The 21,410-nt window shown below is 40.4% G+C and overlaps 3 protein-coding genes across 7 annotated transcripts in view; 1 reads left to right on the forward strand and 2 right to left on the reverse strand.

The window, feature by feature from the left end:
- Nucleotides 1-639: 639 nt before the first annotated feature.
- Nucleotides 640-6,984, reverse strand: znf131 (zinc finger protein 131). 3 transcript variants are annotated; one of them, XM_072387722.1, is made up of 9 exons: nt 6,888-6,984; nt 5,350-5,491; nt 4,541-4,642; nt 4,295-4,439; nt 3,804-3,912; nt 3,522-3,686; nt 3,001-3,376; nt 2,727-2,857; nt 641-1,689 (listed from the first exon to the last, which is right to left on the reverse strand). In XM_072387722.1, exons 2-9 carry the CDS (start codon nt 5,465-5,467, stop codon nt 1,165-1,167), a joined length of 1,671 nt encoding a protein of 556 aa, XP_072243823.1. In that variant the 5' UTR covers nt 5,468-5,491; nt 6,888-6,984; the 3' UTR covers nt 641-1,164. The 3 variants fall into 3 exon arrangements, with proteins under 3 accessions (XP_072243825.1, XP_072243823.1, XP_072243824.1); XM_072387723.1 differs by lacking the exon at nt 6,888-6,984 and adding an exon at nt 6,660-6,870; XM_072387724.1 differs by lacking the exon at nt 4,541-4,642 and having other exon boundaries at nt 640-1,689.
- A 2,525-nt stretch (nt 6,985-9,509) lies between these two features.
- Nucleotides 9,510-13,058, forward strand: selenop (selenoprotein P). 3 transcript variants are annotated; one of them, XM_072387725.1, is made up of 5 exons: nt 9,510-9,609; nt 10,205-10,434; nt 10,713-10,925; nt 11,004-11,121; nt 11,222-11,869. In XM_072387725.1, the coding sequence occupies exons 2-5, from the start codon at nt 10,232-10,234 to the stop codon at nt 11,867-11,869; spliced, it is 1,182 nt and encodes a 393-aa protein (XP_072243826.1). In that variant the 5' UTR covers nt 9,510-9,609; nt 10,205-10,231. The 3 variants fall into 3 exon arrangements, with proteins under 3 accessions (XP_072243826.1, XP_072243827.1, XP_072243828.1); XM_072387726.1 differs by having other exon boundaries at nt 11,222-11,770; XM_072387727.1 differs by having other exon boundaries at nt 9,512-9,609; nt 11,222-13,058.
- Nucleotides 13,059-14,669: 1,611 nt separating this feature from the next.
- Nucleotides 14,670-21,410, reverse strand: part of ghra (growth hormone receptor a) — a 31,359-nt gene continuing 24,618 nt past the window's right edge. Inside the window, 4 exon segments of the mRNA XM_072387728.1 lie at nt 14,670-18,683; nt 18,685-19,423; nt 19,522-19,757; nt 20,563-20,632. Coding sequence (XP_072243829.1) covers nt 18,498-18,683; nt 18,685-19,423; nt 19,522-19,757; nt 20,563-20,632 — 1,231 coding nt within the window. The 3' untranslated portion in view covers nt 14,670-18,497.

The following is a 21,410-nucleotide window of genomic DNA, read 5'->3' on the forward strand; positions in this document are numbered from 1 at the left end:
GAACTATATGCTTCTGACTTGTTCTGAAGTACTGACATTTGTTATTCACTTTTCTAGGCCAAAAACTGGAGCAGATAGCATAGTTTGCAACTTTGGCTTGCAGTTGTTCACCACAGCCTTTTGCTTAATGGTCTCTTGACATATGGTCACTTTGTGGCCTCTCCAACCTAACAACAAATGTCTGTGTATTGCTGTGCATGTGCAGTGCTCACAGATATTTTTCTTAAGGACAATGGAGTTACTGTACTTGTTCTCAAGTCCATTATCTTGTCACTTATTTTCTTTTAAACTGCTGAATGAACATCATATATATATGCAAATATATAAAATTAGATCAGGGGTTGTGAATGTTGCACATTTGCCAGATTGCAATTAGCAAAGTTGTAGTTTATAAATAGCATTTGTAGATGCACACACAGGACAAATTTAGATTTCCGACATATTTGAAAGCAGCAAGAAGTTGCTGCAAATATTGATCGGCCAATTTGAGTTTCGGTTTATCAAAAATAACTTCCAGGATTATACAAATCACAAAAAAAAAATAAGAATTCTGAAGTCACAATAAACTCACCTGCAACATTTCTATCAAATCTACCCCACTATGTTGACTTTAAAAGCACCTGATCTCACATTAAAGATGCAAGAGTCCCCTTTCCTCAAAGCCAATTTTATTTCCCCTACAAATAAAAAAAACAAGAACAACAACAATCAAACAAGACAGCATGAAAACAAGTCAACATCGGAATCATAAAATAGATGTCATATGAGATTCTGCAACACTTTAGTTCCTCGTCAAATTGTCATGATAAATGATTGGAGTTCATAGAACAAACTATGCAATAAAACTGGCACAAAGACAAACATGAAAATGGATTAATGAAGCACTGAAAACACCAAGAATATGTGATATGATGGAAACAAACGGGAACAAAAACAAACAAAAAGGCATTACAAATATGTTACATCAGTCAATAACTCAAGAGTTCAAAAAGTGAGCAAAGTGGGAACTTTGACATTCAACACGACAGGTGGACATATTGAGGCGATCCGACGTATGCCCACATGCAGGCTGTGTATGAGAGACCAGACGCCTGCTCCAGTATATTGCAGCTGCTTGGTGCTGGAAGAGTGTCCCGCTGGTCGTTCACAACGATTCTCACAGTCTCATACAACCATTGCTTGTTCTGCTTCCTCAACGTTCACCATATCTCCCTCCAGCTCTACTTCCACCTGAGGGGTAATCGCCTGCTGCCCGTCAACTTCCGCCGTGGTCACATGCACCACCTGGATCTGAAGCCCCGCTTGTTTTAATCTCTCCACATCCTCCTCGCACATCTCTCCCACTCCTCCATCCTCCACCACAACAGTTGCCGTCTCCTCCATTGCCATCATATCTATGGGCTCGACTGTGACGTGTTCCACCTGAATGCCATCATCCAGCAGGACCGTTTCAGTTCCTTCTATGCTCTGCGTAGCTATAGCCAGAGCGGCGGTTGCAGCAGAGTCGGGGAGGACCAGTTCTTCAGGTGACTTCTCCTCAATTGAATGTACATCTTTGAGGTGGGCCTTCAGCTCTTTGGCATGCGTGAACCACATGTCACACACAGTGCAATGGTTTGGCTTGTCCCCGGTGTGGCTCACAAGATGATCTTTGAACTGGTCCCAGCTGTTGAATACACTGCTGCACACCTGATAGAGAAGGTTGAGAAAACAACAACGGGTCAATATCACAAACAATACTCAGCACTCTTCCATTTTTTTTTATTATTTTTTACGATCACAGGAAGTTAACAGATTCTATATCCAAACAAAGCGTGGGATCATTAGAAGATCAAATGATTAACTATGAGGATTCTTCCAGTGCGATGTATTGTAGTCCATAGCAAGGTAATCATTGTCTTTTGCAAATACAAACTTAATGCTTGGCTAAGAGTAACAATTTCTGATAAAAAAAAAGGTGATCCCTTGGATTTATTACCAAGAATCTTCTTTGCCAGTAAAAATGTAAAATCAACATTCCCAACAAAACTGCTCCTGATGAAGTTTGGAACACTTTGGAATGCAAAGTATTGCTATTACATTAATATCTGGGCCCTGATTGCTGTTTTCGACCAACTTAGACCATTTCCTGATTCAATTTTAGAACCATCAAAAAATTTCCCTTTGCTTTTCCACTGCAGTTACGTCATTAGGTCAAAATAAAAGGTAGGTTCCCATGTAAAGATGGCCCCTCCCTCTAGTGTACCTCGAATATCTCCAGAGGTCCACAGTGAAGGGAGTCGGTTTATTTCACCGATCATGTCAGACTAATTTATCCTGCAATCCAATGTGTTAGTATCACCAGCCGGCATTTCTAAACACTACTGCAGTCGGTGTTTACGAACGCTCTTTGCAGTGATGCAGAATTACACACAACTGTGCAAATGGGACTGATGAACAGCGTTTTGAGCCGGATGTAAACACTAGCTGCTGATATAAAAAAAATACCTCGCAATATTTGCAGATGCAGCTAAAAATGCTATTTATATACTCTAGCTGAAAGATGAGACTGAATTCAACTCTATGTGACTCATAAGGCAGCATTCGCACACACACACTAGACATATTAAAACATTAAATGGCAGGAAAGTGTCATTTTCTTCAGGCAAAGGAGAACAAAAATGAAAGCCTCTTTTTCTATTGGGACCAAACTGGCAGGAGATGTCTCAACTCTGAACAAACTGTACCTGGCATTCATAGAGTTTCTTGCGTCCTTTCTTGGCTCCAGCCCCATTCTGACAGGCCGCCATATGGCACTTCAGTGTGCTGTTCCTTGCAAATCGCTCATGACAATCTGGACACTCGTAAGGTTTTTCACCTGAAAGCACAAAATTAAGAAAAAAAAAAAGAAAAAAAGAAGCCAGACACAGATGTATAAAAACAAAATCTGACAAACAAACACGAGAAATTAGGTAAAGAAACCAGGTTGTGTACTTTTCACATATCTAAACATATTCTCACCGGTGTGCTTTCGCAAGTGCTCCTTAAAGTGGCCAAAGTGGTCAAAGTGCTTCTTACAGTATTCACAAACATGCACTTTCTTTTGGGGTTTCTGGCTTTGAGACAGTTCCTCTGCATCAAAATGAAACGTGCTGACGTGCTGCTTCAGGGCACCCTCCCGCGTGTACGCTTTGCCACAATGGCTGCACACGTGCGGCTTCTCCAGTGAGCCCAGGTGAGTTTTTAGGTGCTGTTTGAGGTGGTAGTACAGCTTGAAGCTGCGGTCACACTTGTTGCAGCGAAACAGGTTGTCTACTTGGGAGATCTGGACCTCAACAACCTCAACGTTCTCCAGGACCTTGGATGCCGTTATCGTTTCCTCCTGATACACGACCTCCTGATGAGCAAATAAATAAATAAATAAATAAATTCTTTAGAGGTTATCCTTTCACAGTCAGATAGATCATATCCACACGTAACCAAAGAGCAGAACATAATAAAAACAGTCGTTGCACCTCTTCTATTCCTTCCTTCTTGATCACCTGTATTGTTGGTTCCCCTTGCTGGTACTTGCTAGTTATGTCAGCAAGAAGAGCCAAAGCAGAGTCATCTGATGCCGCTTGAGCCATCTTTGCTGCGTCCACCACCTCCTCCAGTCCGGACTCCTCCACCTCAATAGACCCCTCTCCCATCACCTCAATCTCCACCTAAAAGGCATGAAAAAAAGAAGAAAAAAAAGTTGATTTTTGACCACAAAATGTAGACGAGGGAAAAGTCTCCAACTTTTATTGGCAGAAAAAACGCAACATTGTAAGCAAACTGACCTGTTCTCCCTCCACTGTCGGTATGGTTTCTGTAATCACATTAGACGTCTCAGCAATCTTCCTCTTTTTACCTTTGTTCCTCGCAGTCAGTGAGGATTTCTCGTTTGCCCTGCATCAGAGGATAAGCCATTGTTGAGAAGCGAAAAATGTTCATACCTCAGATTGCCAAGAAAAAAAATTCTCCTCGGCTCATTAACACTTCAACGATACATTAATTAATTAGGTTTTTTTTTTCTTTAATTATGAGCAATGTCCATCTAAACATGGGGGAATTACTCTACCATTTTCTGGCTTTCAGCATTTTTTTTTCAGCAGCGCTGGTTAAATCAGAATAGCTCCGTACCAATATGATAGATGTATAAAATATCTGATTTCTTATAGATCAATGACAACTCGAAAAGTTGAAAATCATTGACCATTCTTTATTATGACCGGTAAAGTTGAGGTTCTTCGACAGCAAACGATGACTGGTTATTGTACTTAAATCTTACTTATTGTTGAGGGCATTGATGGCCTCCTGCATTTGCAGGTATTCAGCAGCCTTCCACACATCATAAGCCTCCTCCTCCCCAGAGATAGCTAGCGTCGCAGTGTAAGTGAACTCCATCAGCTGGCGAAAGGCTGTGTTGCTCACTCCTGTTAAGATGTCAGAGCAGCAGTGGTGAGTAGATGCATGGCTGCATGAGAAAGTGTGCTATAACCTTCCTTTTCCTGGGTTTGACTGAAAAGTACAATACCTTCTATCTCAACCAGAGGCTCCTGGGTAAAATCCTGGAAGAATTTGTGGAAAAACTGACTGCATGCTGCCAAAACAGCTTTATGGGCTCTGAATTGGTGTCCTGCAATAAAAAATGAAAACAAGAAATGTATAAGTAAATGGTATAGTTCAGATATTTCATTCAGTGGAACCCAGTATGAGGGCAACAGCTGACATGGAGATGCTGGGTGCACTCTGATGGCCTATCCTCTTTTCTCCTATTCCGCTTCATTAGGATGGACTCAGGGTGGTGTCACATGGTACTGCATTTCCCAGTTTTAGTTTCACAGTCTGTCAACTATTATCATTACATTGTGTCTTGCCCACTGACTGTGCAGAAATGAGATTTTTTACATGCAGAACAGCAGCCACCATCTTCTTTTTTACATCCACTTTAATGTCACAGCACTTTTTTTTTCCCCCAGCATCTTTGTATTCTGTTGAGCTGGCTGCATTAATGGTCAGATTGACACACTTAAACATAAAGATAAACATCTAAATACCATATTTTTTGCTAACATGTCCACGATCAATACTCTCTTTGAAATCAACACAACATATACTTGGATATACTTGCAATATGGAGAATAAAAATGGGCAGGAAACAGCAAGAAGCAGTACACTTTAACATACATATATGAATTTACCTTCTCAAATATCCTATGCGTGCAAATGGACATTGTACTAACAAGGTGACAGGGCTAAGCCTGCATAGTGTCCTGTCTGACTGAATTGGACATTTGCGTGAAAAGAGATCAAGAATATCAAAGTGGCCAATAATGTTCTTACCATCCACAATCAGGGTAATGTCTGTAAACTGGTCCAACTGTCTCTGTTCGTTAAGTTTTTCCATCATGACTTTGTAGAGCGCTGGATACTCGTTGCTGCCATTCACCTCCACCTCCATCGCCACAGTTCATCGGATCCTCTTCTGAAGAAACGGAGAAAGAGAGACGACATAAAAGATGAAAAGCTATTCCAAGGATTGCCCATCCATGTGCATGCATTTCAACGTTGCTGTCTTTGCCTGGCCTCTAGCTATACTTGTCCTACGTAAATTTAAGCAACTTCTACAATATGAAATGGCAGAAAAGCTAGTCAGTTTAGCTGTGGGAATATCAAGGGGAAGAAAATAAAAAACACATAATAAATCAATCATCCTTTCAAAAACAACTACAAGCCCAGACCAGCAATCATTTTTTAGCTGTAACAAAACGATGCCTTATGTCGGTGAGGAGAATAAGCCATATATAGTGTTTAATTAATAAAGAACCGTTAATAAACCACAAATAAGCAGTTTGACTATAGTTCACCTTGTCAAGATGACACAGTGAGAAAGATGAACTATAACTGTTCTACCCAGAAACTGCATTTGCACAATCCTAAATAATTTCCTACTGCCTGATCTTTAACTTTTTTGACAATTTTAGTTATTTTTTAACTTCACAGGTGATGAGGGTAAAACACTCCAGCCTTATATATTGTTAAATAGTCAGCGCACAAAGAAGAAGCACCCTGTGAGGAGAATTTGAGGTCATAAAGTTAAAACACAGACAATGACAGAAATGCCATCTTAAAATCACTACATTTGAAGAAAGGATCCCCAAGTGTCACAAAAGGAGACAATTGATATACACCAGTTCATTTGATACAGGGAGTGAGGACCTATGTAGTGTAATGCAACTAACCTACAAGACTTCCATTTTAAATAAATGTTAAAATAATTCGTGTTAAGTAGCATAAGCACAGTGATGTGCCACTGTCAGGTAGACACATAAACAAAAGTTATGCAACAGCACAAACTGAATCCTCAAAAATAAACACAAGGTAATAAACAGCACTTTAGATCAAACTAAAAAAATAACCTTAGGATCATATTAGCTTAGCCGTACAAAAAAAATTGTCCTAGGCAGAACTGGCTTTACCTCAGAGTTTACAAAATAGCAGCTGTGAGCCTTGTAGTGAGATACGAGAAGCTGAGCTTTGCTAGCTCAGCCCCGTGTTAGCTTAACTAGCAAACAGACAACCTGTCTCCAGCCGAGCAGCTAGTGTGTCATTCCACATACTCATGGAGGACATTTAACTGGTGCCCAACTTACCAAGAGAAGATAAAAGAGTGAAATCTTTTGGATTGTAAAATTTCAAAGAAAGAGACATTATACGAGCCCAGACAGGTAACGGGCCTCTTGACATGCTCGCCATTTCGCATTTGACTATCAACATTACGTCATCAAACCGCGCATTAAAATACACTTTTCCCAGACAGATTTTTCTGATTACAATCGTTGAGGGTCAGAATGTGGGTTTAAAACCATCGGCATACATACCTCAAGTTTGGCTATGATGTTTCACTAAGTTGTTTTACGATAGTATTTCCCACGACGCATGAAACGCTGTTCTACTCTCGTTGTTCCAAAAAGGGCGGTCGCTCAACCTACAGGCCTCCGACTCCCATAATCCCTTGCAAACTAGAGGACGCCGAGGGCCGTTGCTTAGTGACAGTGTCTCTATATATGATTAGCTAGTGGCTTGTAAATGGCCACATTATAGCTAACCTAAACCCAAACAGATAAATGGAGATGGACATACAAGCTCTGAACAGGAACTAATATTTGGAGGAGTTGTTCAACTTCCAAAGGTGGATAGAACCATTGCTTTCTATTTTATAAAGACTGTTAAATTGAAATATTTGGAGTATTCTAACACATTTAATCACATGTTAATAAAATGAAGGAATTAAGATGTTTAACAAAGACTTCAGATCCAACTAACAGACAGTAGGATGTGCAAACATGTTGAATATCAACACACTTTTTGCTCTCTTTGGGGCATAAATGGCTTTTAAAAAAGCAAAGGGATAACCCATAAATCCTTCACAAAAAAAATAATTATTTTGCAGGTTTGTTGATGATAATATGGATTTTATCCAGTTTAGAACTGAATACATTAATTTACATAAAGTAGTAAATGTAAGTAATATTGGAGATGAGTTTGTAATGTAAGGGAATAAAGTTTACTGCAGTAATGAAATTAATACATAACATTCAACTCTAACATAACATTTTTTTCAACTTCAGTTGATGCAAATTCTACATTATTTAGAAAGTGTAATTGCTGTAGTTTCTAGGTTTTGTTTTTCAGAAAATCTCATTTCAGAAGATCTTCTCTGAAACTTTACTTATTTGGTATTATGAGTCAATAAGAACAGATTAAAGGAGGAAACATGCGATGTCATATACAACATATTTCAGTTTGAATGTTGAATATATATTTAAGTTGAATAATCCAAGTGTATGTTGCATAATTATTATTCCTGTCAGCTGCACCAAAGTGAGAAGTGTAAAGTGTCACGCATAGGTCTGTAAGGTCTGGCTCAAAGAATTTTTAGCAATATTCTGTGAGATATTTTAGTACTGCACCACTGTCATCCTTTAAAGTCTTTACTTGTTTAATTAATTGTAATTTCATTAGTTTACTGTAAAGCTTTGTTCGTTGTAGGTCAATGTGCCCTGAAAAGAGAAATTTGTCACAGTGCCACATTCTGTAAATGAGTACCACTGGGTCACAGAATAATCTACGTGCAGCAGGACACGCCAAGTCATAAAAAAAAAAAATCCCTTGTCTTCCTCTGCTGTGTCAGCTAACGGTTTAAGTGAAGTTGTTACATCTCACTAAACAAGTCAGATAACATTCATAGACGTTGGTAGCCACATTCATTATGTGCACTATAAGTTTGCAATACCTGCTTTGGTTCAGTTCTGTAACTTCAGTATCTGTTTAGTTATTACTTGATTTCTTTTAGAGGGACTAGTTGCTGTGCAGCCATCATTTTGTACATCATCAAGTGCTGGTCGTGTCTTCTTGTCATCATATCTCCAAAGCCAAAAACTCGACCATGTACTGCGGTTTGACCATTCCCTGTACTGCTCACCACAGTTTTACACAAAAATTAACTTCACGTTACGGTGAATGTTGAAACCCTACGCTGACCTTTGAACTTACAAACCCCCGAACTGTGCTCTCATCACTCCTAGCTGAACTGTCATCTGCAAACAGATAACCTATCTTTACTGTACAATGATGCTGTTTACAGCTGGTTTACATAATTTGACCCATCTATGTCACAAGAATTACAGTTTTATTGTCAATTTAAAGCTGTGCCACACACTAAATGAACCCTCACCCAAGCTGGGGTGATCAGTCTCGACAAGAATTAAAATGTGTTTCAGAATAATTCTGTAAAGCACCTGAAACTGTACTGTAGCTTCAGTAGCTAACAGACAGAGTTTTTGGAGGTTCTTAGTCCCTACTAAATGACTTAAGTGATGAAAAAAACCTCTTTTCATATTAACTGTACATGACTTTGGCCTGCCCTAAACTGAATGAGAATGTAATTTGCTTGCCTATGTTCTTAGTACCATATTATATCTTGTTAACATTGATCTGTACCCTTAATATCCAACTGTTTAAATTTGAGAACTTGTTCGATGTTTTATTCTCAGTGATTGCCAAAGTGCACAGGATGTGTTCATGTGGAATTTGCAGAGACACGCTGGAACCCCTCCAAAGTCCTGCCTTCTATCCTTTTCACCTCCCCTCCCTTTGCAGAAAGTATGAAACAGAATTGCACAATATTCCTCCTTGTTTTAAGACATTTCCTTATATGCACTGAAATGACAAAACTGTCATTTCAACCTATTCCATTTAAATTGCTAAACCTAAAGCTTATCCACTCAAGCTCAGTGCTGAAGCTACTTTTTCCCCCGTCACTATCCACCTGAAGGAAGTTTTAAATTGCCAATTGTCCCGATCCTATGAAGGAAGTTTGTGTCCTGTCAACGAGACAATTTCATGCACTGTGTGTTTTTTAACTTGAGAAAAGTGTAAGCATCAGCATACAGCTTTGACTGAACTTTGTCCTCCTATCAGACAGAAAAACAACAGGCAGAGTATAAAAGGGGGGAGCAGTGGAGGAGGAGGCTTGTTTTTGTTCAAGGAGCTACTTCGAAGCAGAGCTTAACAGGGAAACAGAAACTTTTTAAGCAGAAGGTGAGTGGCAGAATTATTCTTACCATATAAAGCTACTCAAAATTGGGAAAATGCACATATTACAACTTTTAATATGAATTTAATGATGAATAAATGGACAAATATGCAATGCAAACATTGCATTGCATTGAAAACATTGCATTGCATCCAATGTACCAGTTTATCCACCTTCAGTCAGTCACTGAACCATTTTCTACATTATAAACCTTTTCTAGATGTCATGCATGTATACAGTAAGTTGTGTAAAGGGTAGGCAGCATACTCAAGCATGCCTCCTGTTCAGCTCAATGACTTTTTTTTTTGTATTTAAGATGTCATTAGGCTTAATTTAGGGGGAAAAAAAAGAAATAACCCAAGCTGCAACCTTCACTCACTCAGTTTTCCATATTCGCCTATATCAAGTCATGTTTGTGCTGAAATGAAAACTTGTAACAGTTTGGTGGCATACACAGGAGGAGGTTTGAATAAAAACCTTTTTTGTGCAACAGTCGCACTTTGCTGAATTTGAGCATTTTCTGACTCCTCTTTCACCTCGTGTTTTTCCCTCTCCAAACTCTCCCCCCTCCCGTTGTTCCTTACCCTCTGTGCTCTGCAGTTTGGGGCAGGGAGGAGGTACCACAGGATGTGGGCGTGCCTCAGTCTGTTCCTCACTCTCTGCCTGCTCCACGGGGGCGGTGCAGAGAGTGAAGGGGGTGGACCTCGCTGTCAGCAGCCGCCACCCTGGAAGATTGGGGAAGTGGAACCAATGAAGGGGTCAGAGGGCCGGGTGACGGTGGTGGCCCTTTTACAGGCCAGCTGATTGTTCTGCTTGGTGCAGGCCTCCAGGTATGGGACGGCCGTACTTTACTATGACCTCTTGTCCTGCATTTTTGGTTATTCTAAGAAAAAAAAAAACTTAGATGAGAATCCGTTGTATCAACTCTGAGATAAAGATAAATTACAGCACTCTGCTGTCATTTAGTTGTCCAGTTCACTGTCAAAGGAGTACATCCTATATACTTATTTGTCAGTCAGATATCAAGTATAATTAATGTATTATTTATCAATCTGACATTTTTAAATGGATTTTAAACCCATGCTCTGTGGTGACATTGACTGTACAGAATGGATGGCCTGCGCCAGGCGATGGAGAGTCAAGGCCTGAAGGATGTGGTTTATATGGTCATCAACCACCAGGGGGAGCAAGCACAACGCCTGCACCCAATGCTTGGTGAAAGACTGTCAGAGAGCGTCACACTCTACAAACAGGATGAGCAGCAGCCTGATGTTTGGCAGACACTGAGAGGAGAGAAAGATGACTTCCTCATTTATGACAGGTTTGTTACACGTCTCACATTTTGCAGTCGAGATGAAGAACCCATTTTGAACTCAACAGTAATGTCCTTTGCTATCAGGTGCGGCCGTCTCACCCACCACATTTCACTTCCATACTCCATCATCGGGCAGGGCCATATCGAGGGTGCAATTAAAGAAACATACTGCAATCGCATATGTGGAGAGTGCTCACATGAGGTATAGACTTTACAACACTGCGATAACATGAACTGAACAAATATTATTAGATAATATGTTGAAAATTCATGCTTCTTGCTCTGTTTCTGTTTTTTCACAGAGTGTTGAGACCCCAGAGGAGTGCAAAGGGAAAGCAGATGCACAGCCTGATGCAGACAGAACCTCAGTAGGAGGGGGTGACACTGAACAAGGTCATAGCCATCATGGCCATGGTCATGGCCACCATGGGGATAATCATGGTAACCATCCTCGTGGCTTTGGTCATGGGCATAATCATAACCATGGTCACCATCATGGAAACCATGAAGGTTCTGACCGCGGACAAAGTCAAAGTCAGCAAGGTGTTAGACCACAAGAGCATGGTCACCATGATGGTGGGTTATCTCAAAATCAGCATCATTTAAACTCAGACAACATGCAACAAGTAGTACATGTACAGCATATGTCACAGGAGGCCCAAGGAGCCCCTTGAGTATCAGAGAAGGCCAAGTGAAAGTCAAAGTACAGCTGACAGAGGAGAGAAGGCTCTGAAAACGAAGCATCTCCTAAGGTCAGCTGATGCTGACACTGACGTAGGCTGTTTGGCGATGCAGGGAGTGAGGAGCCACTTGCTCTCTGACACTGTGACGAGGCGTTGCCCGCCTCCTGACAGTGACAGGGGCTGGACAGCGGTGCAGTTAATGTTAGGGAGACCTGACAGTGACGCCTGCCTCCTGCTGCCTGACAGCAGCCTCAGCCAGCTCAATGAGCATGAGCCCCTGGTGTTGTTAGCTGAGGATGAGAGCAGCTGTAAGCTGGTACTTATTTCAGCCAGCAACACTGGTGGCAAGTGTTCGTTTTACCAACAAGTATTACCCTGGGAGAGGGGGATGAGCAATCCTGACAGGAAAGTTGAGCAGGAGGAATCCAACCGTACACAAATAATGATAACATTAGACAAATAAGCACAATAGCCAACTGTAATGCATGTAATGCCAGCTTATCATTCAAACGGCAGATTGCACTTTAAAGAACGTGGCACATGTCACCTGTCTCGATTTTAATGTCTGTTGGTTGTCCTCCTCCTGTCTCAGGAGTGTATGTGGTTGTCATGGTCATAAGCTGCCTCCTCCATTTTGTTCTCACCATCCTTTATGAAACCAGACGCAGAAACTACGCTCTAGTGGCGTCTGTATGATGTCAGGCAGGAGAGAGAGGAGAGGGAAGTTCAAGAACATGATAAACTCTTTAAACATTTCAGAGTAAAAAAAAAAAAGATAGTGTCTCCAAATTAAAAAAAAAAACATCAGAAGAGAAGACGAGCACTATTAAGAAGATGTTATGAATTAGAACATGACCTGAAAACTATTTTGAATAGAATTAGACTAAAAAGCAAACAAACAACAACTAAATCAATCAGGAAATGTAATGCACCTTTGGTTTGGAAAAATCAAGCAGCACAGACTGTTTGGTGAACCTAAAAAATTTCATATCTTTGAATTGTTTGTAAGCTGCGCTATAGTTCTGCCCGGAGCACATATAACAAATGTAACTACCACAAAATGCTTTCTTTTTGTGTTTTACCCACTGATACATTACAAGCATTTAACGTGTTTCAGGTGTGTCCATCTTTTGCTGCAGACACACTTTAGATGTTGAGTATTGCTTTTATTAAAATCTTGCAGTCTCTACAGAGACTACAGAGAGAGTAGCAAGGATTTATCCAAAGCTTGATTAAAAAAAGAAACTTTTACAAGGTTTTGTTACTTGAGAAGAGGCAAAAGGAAGTGAAGAGAGAAGTGATAAATGACTGTTGGAATACACTCTGTACTTAATGATGGTTTCTGTGGGAAGGTATCAGTCACCCTGAAAACCTGATGCTTGTACAGAGCACTGTATTGTGTTAAGGCTGTTGAATATGGAAACTGGGAGTTGAATAAAGAAGGTTTGCATTCTCTGTTCGTTTGTGTGATGCTTCTTGTTGAATATAAGTTTAAAAACATTTGTATACGCTAGAAGATTTGAGGGTTTGACATAGATTGTCAAATGCCATCTATCCTGCATAAACAGTACTTTTAAGGTTGGAGTCACATGACTTCAGCGTAGAAGAAGGTTTACGTTTCTTATTACTTTGCTTACTTTGTTTTATGATGAATTTGTAACTCCCCCAAACCCCAAATCCCCTCCTCCCAATCCAAAGAAAAAAAAAATGCTTTTCCCCCGGTGTGTCAACAGATGGCAATGACAGTCCACACCATCATCACATTACTAGTCTTACGTTTATAGGTGTCATGCATCTTGTTTTTCACCTGCTCTTGTCACCTTTTCACAAATTTTAAAAATCCTTCTAGCTTTTCATGCACATGAGAAACAGAAACATTTGCAGTAGTTATTTGGAAGGGAGGAATGCCAATGCTTATAACTTTCGAAAATTCCTAACTCATGTAAAAAGAAAAAGGCATCACAGGTGATTTTTTGAAAGCATATGAATAAACGTTTGATATTTCCTATCTTTTCTGTATTCCTTACAGCAATGATATTCATCTTCTATTTGCATTTAGCCTGACTTTGGATGTAGGCAGCATGATCGTATGTGCCATCGACAACAGAAGCATCATAGAAATAATTTTTCCATGTACACATAAACGTAGTGAGGCAAGTGTGCAGAGCTAAGTGTTTTCAAGACTCAAAGTGCAACCCCTCTGATCTGTGTTATGTAGCTGAATTGCCTGTTGGACTGTGCGCCTGAAAAGGTCAACAAGCAACCGGAGGTAATAAATGAGGCCGAGGTGGACAGCTTGTGTGGGCGTAATTGGGCTGAAGATCCAATACAGGAGAACAGTGACTTATGGGTAATTACCTGCAATGTCCTGAGACAAAGAGCTGTGAGTGGCTGTCTCTCTGATTCAATCAGCCCCACACAGAGCAACGGAGTACACAGCCTGTGTCTTAATTGTCCGATATGCTTTCCCCTCGATGCACGACTGTTTCAGTAGCCGTTTCCTCCGCTCCACTTACTCCAGCAGCAGCAGCAGATAGAATCACACACTTGTGAACTCATTCGCACACAAGTTCCTCTATTCTGCTCACAAACAAGTGTGCATTCTCCACCCTCCGATCACCGTACACACAGGCAAGAAATTCGGATTTTCCTCCATCTCACACACACATGCAATCCATATTAATCTGGTTGCATTCGAACACTGAAACCACTGTGAAATGTACATTTTCTTCATCCTTTTCTGTTGTCCGAGGGCTGATCTTATCTGACCCTTTGTGCACTGCGGTGTCTAAGTTCTTTTAGTGACTTAAAGAGGTATTATGATGAGTTCAGTGAGTTGAACCCTAAATGGATTCAATTGTCAGTAATCTGTAGCAGGATCTTGATAATCAAGTGAAATCTAATTTGTTTAGCTTGCGTTTGCATTTCCAACACTTATTAGATTTGATGAAAGTCAATAAGTCTAATTTACAGTGGACAACTTGGGAGTATTTGGGTAAGATGAAGCCCATGAAGCTGATTTCAAAGCAAGTTGCGTTTTATTTACAAAGTAGACAAAAACAATGCACAAGATGCTGCATATTTATTGTGTAATTTGTCAAAGACTTCACGCATACAACATCAGAAAGGCTCAATTGTAAAAGTACATTAACAAAATATTGAGGATCAACATATTTTGTGGCCCGAAGGAAAAGCAGCAGCCATTAAACAAGGACAGGTGCTCCAAGGAAGAGCAGAAGGGGGATGGGGTCTGAAGCCATATTAATTACTGCAGCCACTGGAGACTGACAAATTATGGCATTTTTCACACTTGAGACTGCAATGCAGATGTTTCCAAGTCTGGCATGAGGAATATTTCCAGTTTTATGAGCCTGGATGACACATGGTCTCTTTCTTCCAAACACATTAACACATGGAAAGAAAGAGACAGTGGAGCCACTGAAAGTTATTTAAAAAAAAAAAAAAAAAGACTTTATACCGCAATACTTAAGTCAAGAATAAAACAATTTCCTTAACAAGCTGAAAAAATGTGCGGTTCAGTGTTCTTTGTTTGATAAACCACCGGCACAAATTCCAGCAAAATCACTTCCAGACTTAAGCAAGCGACAAAAGCCACCCTTTTGAAAACAGAGGCTGCGGGCCAAAGCCCATCACTATAACATACTCTACCCCGTCAAAATGCACTTCTTAATAATGAAGCGCTGAAATTACACAATGAGAGAGAGATAGGAACACAGAGTTACAATATAAGCATTTCACTCCACCTAAATTTTTATATGACTTCTTAAAATATATCTGGTCTATCAATAAATTCTATAACAAACATTAAATACTCCATAACAGTACATCATTCTGGCAATCTGTGTAAAATACGTTCTATAAACAAAAACTCTGTAAAACGAAACTAAAGCTTATTCATATCGACGGTTCCTCACTGTTTGATTTTTGTGCTGTCTTAGAAAATGTAACGCTGTTTAATAGTAACATGTAAATTACACACTTGATTCAGCCCGAGATACAAAAATCTTAATAGTGTTTTAAACATTTGATATATACTGTATGTGTACAAAGTGCTTCCTCTAAAGTATCTCTAACATTTGTAAGCTTCAAATAACACTTGCAATTTTTGACACGACATTACGAATAAGCGCAGTGAACAGGCAGAAGTAAACACCTGACAGTAAGCTCGAAGGGGGGGAGAAAAAAAGCACCGCCCAATTTAGTTACGTGACTCTCAGTGATGCAAACACTGGTTAAAAACCTACTCTCGGTACTCTGACGGCGTTTCATACTCGTGTTACACGTTCACAGCTACTGTCGCACAACTGAAACGGAGAGTGAACAGCGCTTCCTTAAATCCCTGACAAGAGCCCTCTGGGATCTTTGGATTAATGTGAGCACGGTCACAGACTCCGAGGCACCGCCGTCCTTTTGTAATGCTCCTTTAAAGTCAACAAATCGCATCTCTCTGTTTTGCTCAGAATATTTTCAGATCGTCAGTCTCAAGCTCGATGCAGCTTTTATCACGAGACATTCCCACAGCGTTGTGGCATTGTGGAGAATGCAGTGATCGCTGCACTCTCGTCCGAACCCTGCTCACTACGGTAAGGCTGACTGTAGAAGAAACACATGTACCAAGCAGCAATACATTGTAACAAGTAACATTAATGACTTTAAAATATATACTTGTAATTTTACAGCAATAGTGAATATATTAAGACATTTATGCAGCAGCATTATATTTTGCTGGCATCATCCGCACTAGGCAGCAGCAGCAGAGTTTGTTTCAAAGACATGAGAGAGGCAGAAAGAGAAAAAAATGGCACATATTTATCAGATTCACATTTTAATACTGTTATGTCATGGCTCTTGCTTTGTCTCTCTTTCTTATGAGATTGTCTCATACAAAAGACCTATTCTATCCACGCAATCAGCGTATTTATCTCCAGAAAGAGTCCAAAACAGCATAATTGATAGGCTGGATGTGTTTCTTTCGAGCTGTTAAGTATGTTTTGTTCATGGCGAGAAGTTCATACAAAGGCTTCCTCCATGCTATACAATACCAACCGCTCTGATTCAGCTGTGGACTTGTTGATATGAAAATTCATTAATTCATGTTGCATCACGAAACCCTGCATATACTGTAAGGCAAGCTCTACTGGTTCAGACAGCCGCTTATACACAAACAAACTATGCTGTCTATGAGTCATAGTGTCAAGTTTTATGACAGAATTGTGAGAATGAAAACAAGAGGAGCTGAAAACCTGTGGAAAAAATCTTCATTTTTAAAGAACCAACAACGGGGTTCACATAAACAATGTCCTAAATTAGGTTAATCTAAGAAAATCATGAGGGGAAAGCTAATTAGAAAACCCCACCTTGTTACACAATTGTTGCTAACTATATCTTTTTAGGGCTGTCAGATCAAAACTTTGAAGATTACTTTTAGCTTGATAATAGTTGTTTAGTGTCAATTTTCATTTCACAAGATCCGGGACTGTGTCAGGAAGGCAACGTTAAGTACAGTTTATAATTAAGGCAGTTTAACTTTTTTATATATGGTATGAGTATAAGCGTGCATGTTTCTGTGGCAGCGTGTGTGCAGATTTTTAGAAGAGTATCTGTGCACAGATAGGATTTACATCAGTTCGTCTATACATAGCAACGCTTGTCTGTACACAGCAATGCATAAATGCACAAATCCAAATCTCATAAGAATAGTACCATAACACTGAAACGGCAAGTCAATACCACTATAATAGGCACAGGTTGTTAAATGGTATACGTGGCAGATATTAAGTATAGTGTTGGCTAATTACATGTATTATACATTTTCACAGTCTTCCAACTATCCAGTTGCTCTCCCTGGAGTAAGAATACAACATGAGAAGTATACATCTCCCTTACAGAGAACTTGACCACTAAAGTTATGAGGAGGAATAGCAGCTAAGTGCATCCCTTTTGCTTTTCTAAATAGCTAAATCAGCGTGCCCTTAAGCAAGGCACTTGGTGGTGCTACATATTCTACTGCACAGTTTGCACTAAGTGGCTCCAGAGCTGTGGGTGAAGCCTTCCTTGCATCGGAGTACTTGCGCTTCAGTAATGTCAGTGACAAAGGTTCGCTTGTAAATGTGAAAATAAAGTCAAAATAATGAACCTCAGGGGTAAAAGATCAAATCCACACTGGGACACATACAGTCGGCCTGCAATCTTCTAATCATTCCAGGAATGAGCTTATTAAGTGTTTAATCTCCCTTTTTATCTGACTCTTCTGTTTCGACCACTGTAAAGGATTTCCTTAATTTCCCAGACTGCCTTTCAATATTCCCTAACGACAGTAAAATATATAACATCGATCATACATTATGTATTAAGAGACTCTTCTTTGGTTTGTTGTGGTCACCTGTTGCACTGACAACTCCCGTCTGCAAGAGTGTAGTTTATTTGTGTGATTTTTAATTGTTGATATAATCTATTCGATTACATTTGCAGCTAGCATAAAGCCAGGTATGCAAATCTGCATAGCTGTGTTCAACAGTGTTGGGTTTTATTGTATAAAAATATATCTCTTGTGAGGTACTAGTAAGATGACATAACAAAATAGGAAACATTTAAGTGGCAATACACCTCTGTGGGGCGCCTCTCTGTGTAGTGGTGACTAAATTGTGCTTGTCTTCTTGACATCAATACTCTGATATCGCTATTTAAGACTTCAACAATGTCATTGCTCTTTGTACAATTAGCCAGAGATCTAATGCAATTTAAGGCAGATTAACCATCATGCATGGATGTTAACAAAAAGCGCAAACTGTGCATTTGGTTTATGACGTTGCCTTTTTCCCTTTTTCTGTATTTTCTAACAGATGCTAGAGAGTTAAGAATATAATGTGCAGCTTTACGTGTCCCTCTGAGCATCCTCTGAAAACCTGTGCACGCTCATCCTTTCTGTGTGCTGCAAGTTTTTTAAGCTTCCGACAGGAGCCGGGTAGCACGGCTGCAAGGGACCTCCTGGCCGATGAGTCTTACACATACAGAGGACATCTGATGGCACTGTCATTTCAGGGTGAGAGGTTCCCCAGCAGATCTGGGGTAATGTACCCCACAGGCATTGGGGCTTTGGAGGGGTGCTGTGGCAAGCATGGAGGGGTAGACTGGCGGGGAGGCGGGTTGAGGAGCAGACTATGATGAGTGTCCAACTCTTGTACCACTGTGTAGTCTGCAACAGGGCCAAAGAACTGGGATTGGGGAGATTCAGGAAGAATGTAAGGTGACTGATTAGCTTCTGTTGTGACTGCAGGTTTGGTCTCTGTTGACTGAGGGTGTATGGTTTGGTACCCCTCCCCAGTCATGGGAGAGCAAGGGGGAGAGCTGATCTGCTGGGCATTACTCTCGGTGGTGTAGCCACTTCCTTCTGGATCCACTTCCAGTAGCTGAAACTGAGGCTCTTTTGCTTTCTGTTCTTCACTGTCCTCACTGTCATGACTTTGTTTCCCCTTCTTTTGTGTTTCCTTCTCTGAGAATGAGGTGCTCTCCTGGACTCTGTGTTGCTGGCCAGGAGAAAGCACCACCCCCCCAGAGGGCATAACATTGCTGACCTGGGCGTAGAAGTCTGTGTTGATCCAAGTCTGGGGTCCTCCAGTTTGAGACTGGACAACAGGCGTTTCACCTCTCTCCAAAGCTGGGGTTCTCTCTGCAAAGCCCAGTGAGGCCTCTTCGTCCCCGGGATGGCCCGGCAGAAGAGCAGCCATCAGAATTTGGGTATCCTGATCAGACAGTTCAGCGTCGTAACAAATAGCCCGCCCCGAGTCATCATTAGGTTGGCTGGAGGAGAAAATAAGAACCAAAAGAAGGGAGAAAGAATTTACATTTGTGGTCATCTGGTAGAGTCAAATGAATTTACCTGAGAATCCTTTTGCTACCTGATGCTGTTGGAGCATCCGATATTCCTGTGATTGCTCGCGGTTTGGGGAAGACCCAGGAGCCTCTGGGTGTCTGAGCCCTGGTTGTCCTCCTTCTCTTCACTATCTGCATCCTCCTCGTCAACCTCGATGAACTCCACCCATGGCTCGTCTTGGTAGAAACCTGGTGCGTACGCTGGTAGGCCACCTATACCTCCACCATTCAGCATAAAATTCAGCTCCTCCAGTTTTCCCTTCTGCATGTGCACAAAACATGCAATGAATCAAAATCTTACCTGTTTCTTTAGAACATTTTTACTTATTGACTGGCTGGTAAATATTTAAAAATATCTTGTTCCAGTTTTGTATATTTGATACATAGCAACATTATTGTTTTTCTTTTTGGTGTATAGGTTTTTTTTTAAGGCTTTGCAATGCATGCAACCTCATCACACACCCTGCACTTCGCTGAACTGAGACCCTCTTTGCGTCCGCATGTTTTTTCCTGCAGAGTGCCTCATTTACTTTCTGCTTTCTATTTACAGGCAGTGATTGGGAAAGGAACAGAGGGTGGTGTGTGATGGTTATGTGGTCTAACATGCCTGAGTCAAACGAGCCACAAGTACAGTAAAGTCTGTTTTTAATCAGAATTACAATGACAAACTGGTTATGCAACTTTTATGTACTTTATTAAATAACATTGTGTTGTCTGTGTCTGAACTATTAATGTTTACAGTTTCACTGACACTGGATAAAATACTATATAACCATTCAAAGTAGTTGTCAAAGAACACTGACAAAGTTTGACATGTAATGGTTGGAAAAGAAATGTAGGCTGTATCGTATATAAATCATGTCAAGGGGGACACTCTTCTAAATTACTGAAATAATGATAGAATATCATCAGTATTTTCACTATCACTATATATTCACTATAAATATATATATTTGTGATGAACTTGCTAAAATTGAAATGAATCACTGTGGGTCTAGTATGAATGTGCACACGAGTAAGATTACAGACAAGACAGACAAAACAAATGGACATAAATGTACCTTTACCTTTAACAACTCCGAATCGATGCCTTTAATTTTGGGTGCAGGAACAGGTGGCAAAAGAACCATCATTAATCTGCAAAGGTAGGAGGATGTGATGCAGTTAATGTGTTCACAGCTGTCAGCATTAGCCTTAAAAATACCACGCCATGCTATGGGCATCCCTGTTTAAAGAGCTGGTTATACAAGGCAGTAGAAGACGATCTGATTTCCCAAAGGCATGAACTTAAGATGATGCAATTATTTGACAACAGAAAATGTCTCCAAGCAAAAATTTGGGCTGGCTTCGTGTTTTTTATTTTACACCTGATAAATTCTTTTTGTCGCCAGCTAGGAGTCAGATTTTGTTTAAGAGATCTGTGAGAGGCTCAAGTCGTCTTGCCTGCATACACAGCAATTTTAAGATTTGTCCACAGATTTTTTAATAGAGATTACGTCAAGGAACAGAAACTTTTAGCTTGCGATGTAGTCCATTGTGGATATCTTTACATTTTCAGCTTCTCTGTAATATCTGAATTTGCCGTTTCTTAACACATCAACCCCCCCAAACAACTTCCGAACTGACTTTACCTGCCAACACTTCCTTTATTTAGGTCTTCATTTACAAGTGTCTGAAGCTAATTTTGGTTGTGAGGACACAGTAGATGTCGTCTTCTGATGACTCTTCCACGCAGGTCATATTTGTGCAAGTGTTGCTACACACTGTACTACTGCTCCAGAGTTTGCAAAATTTCCCTGAAGGCATTTTAAAATCAAGTGGGGGTCTGGAATTCCTTTCCTAGTAATGCTATAAACAGTTTTCTCAGAAAATGAATGCTACACCTTTAGTTCAGTTCCTTAGTTTAGTTCAGTCT

Source organism: Leuresthes tenuis, unplaced genomic scaffold, assembly GCF_036924035.1.
Source record: "Leuresthes tenuis unplaced genomic scaffold, fLeuTen1.0.hap1 SCAF_6, whole genome shotgun sequence".
NCBI classification, from domain to species: Eukaryota; Metazoa; Chordata; class Actinopteri; order Atheriniformes; family Atherinopsidae; genus Leuresthes; species Leuresthes tenuis.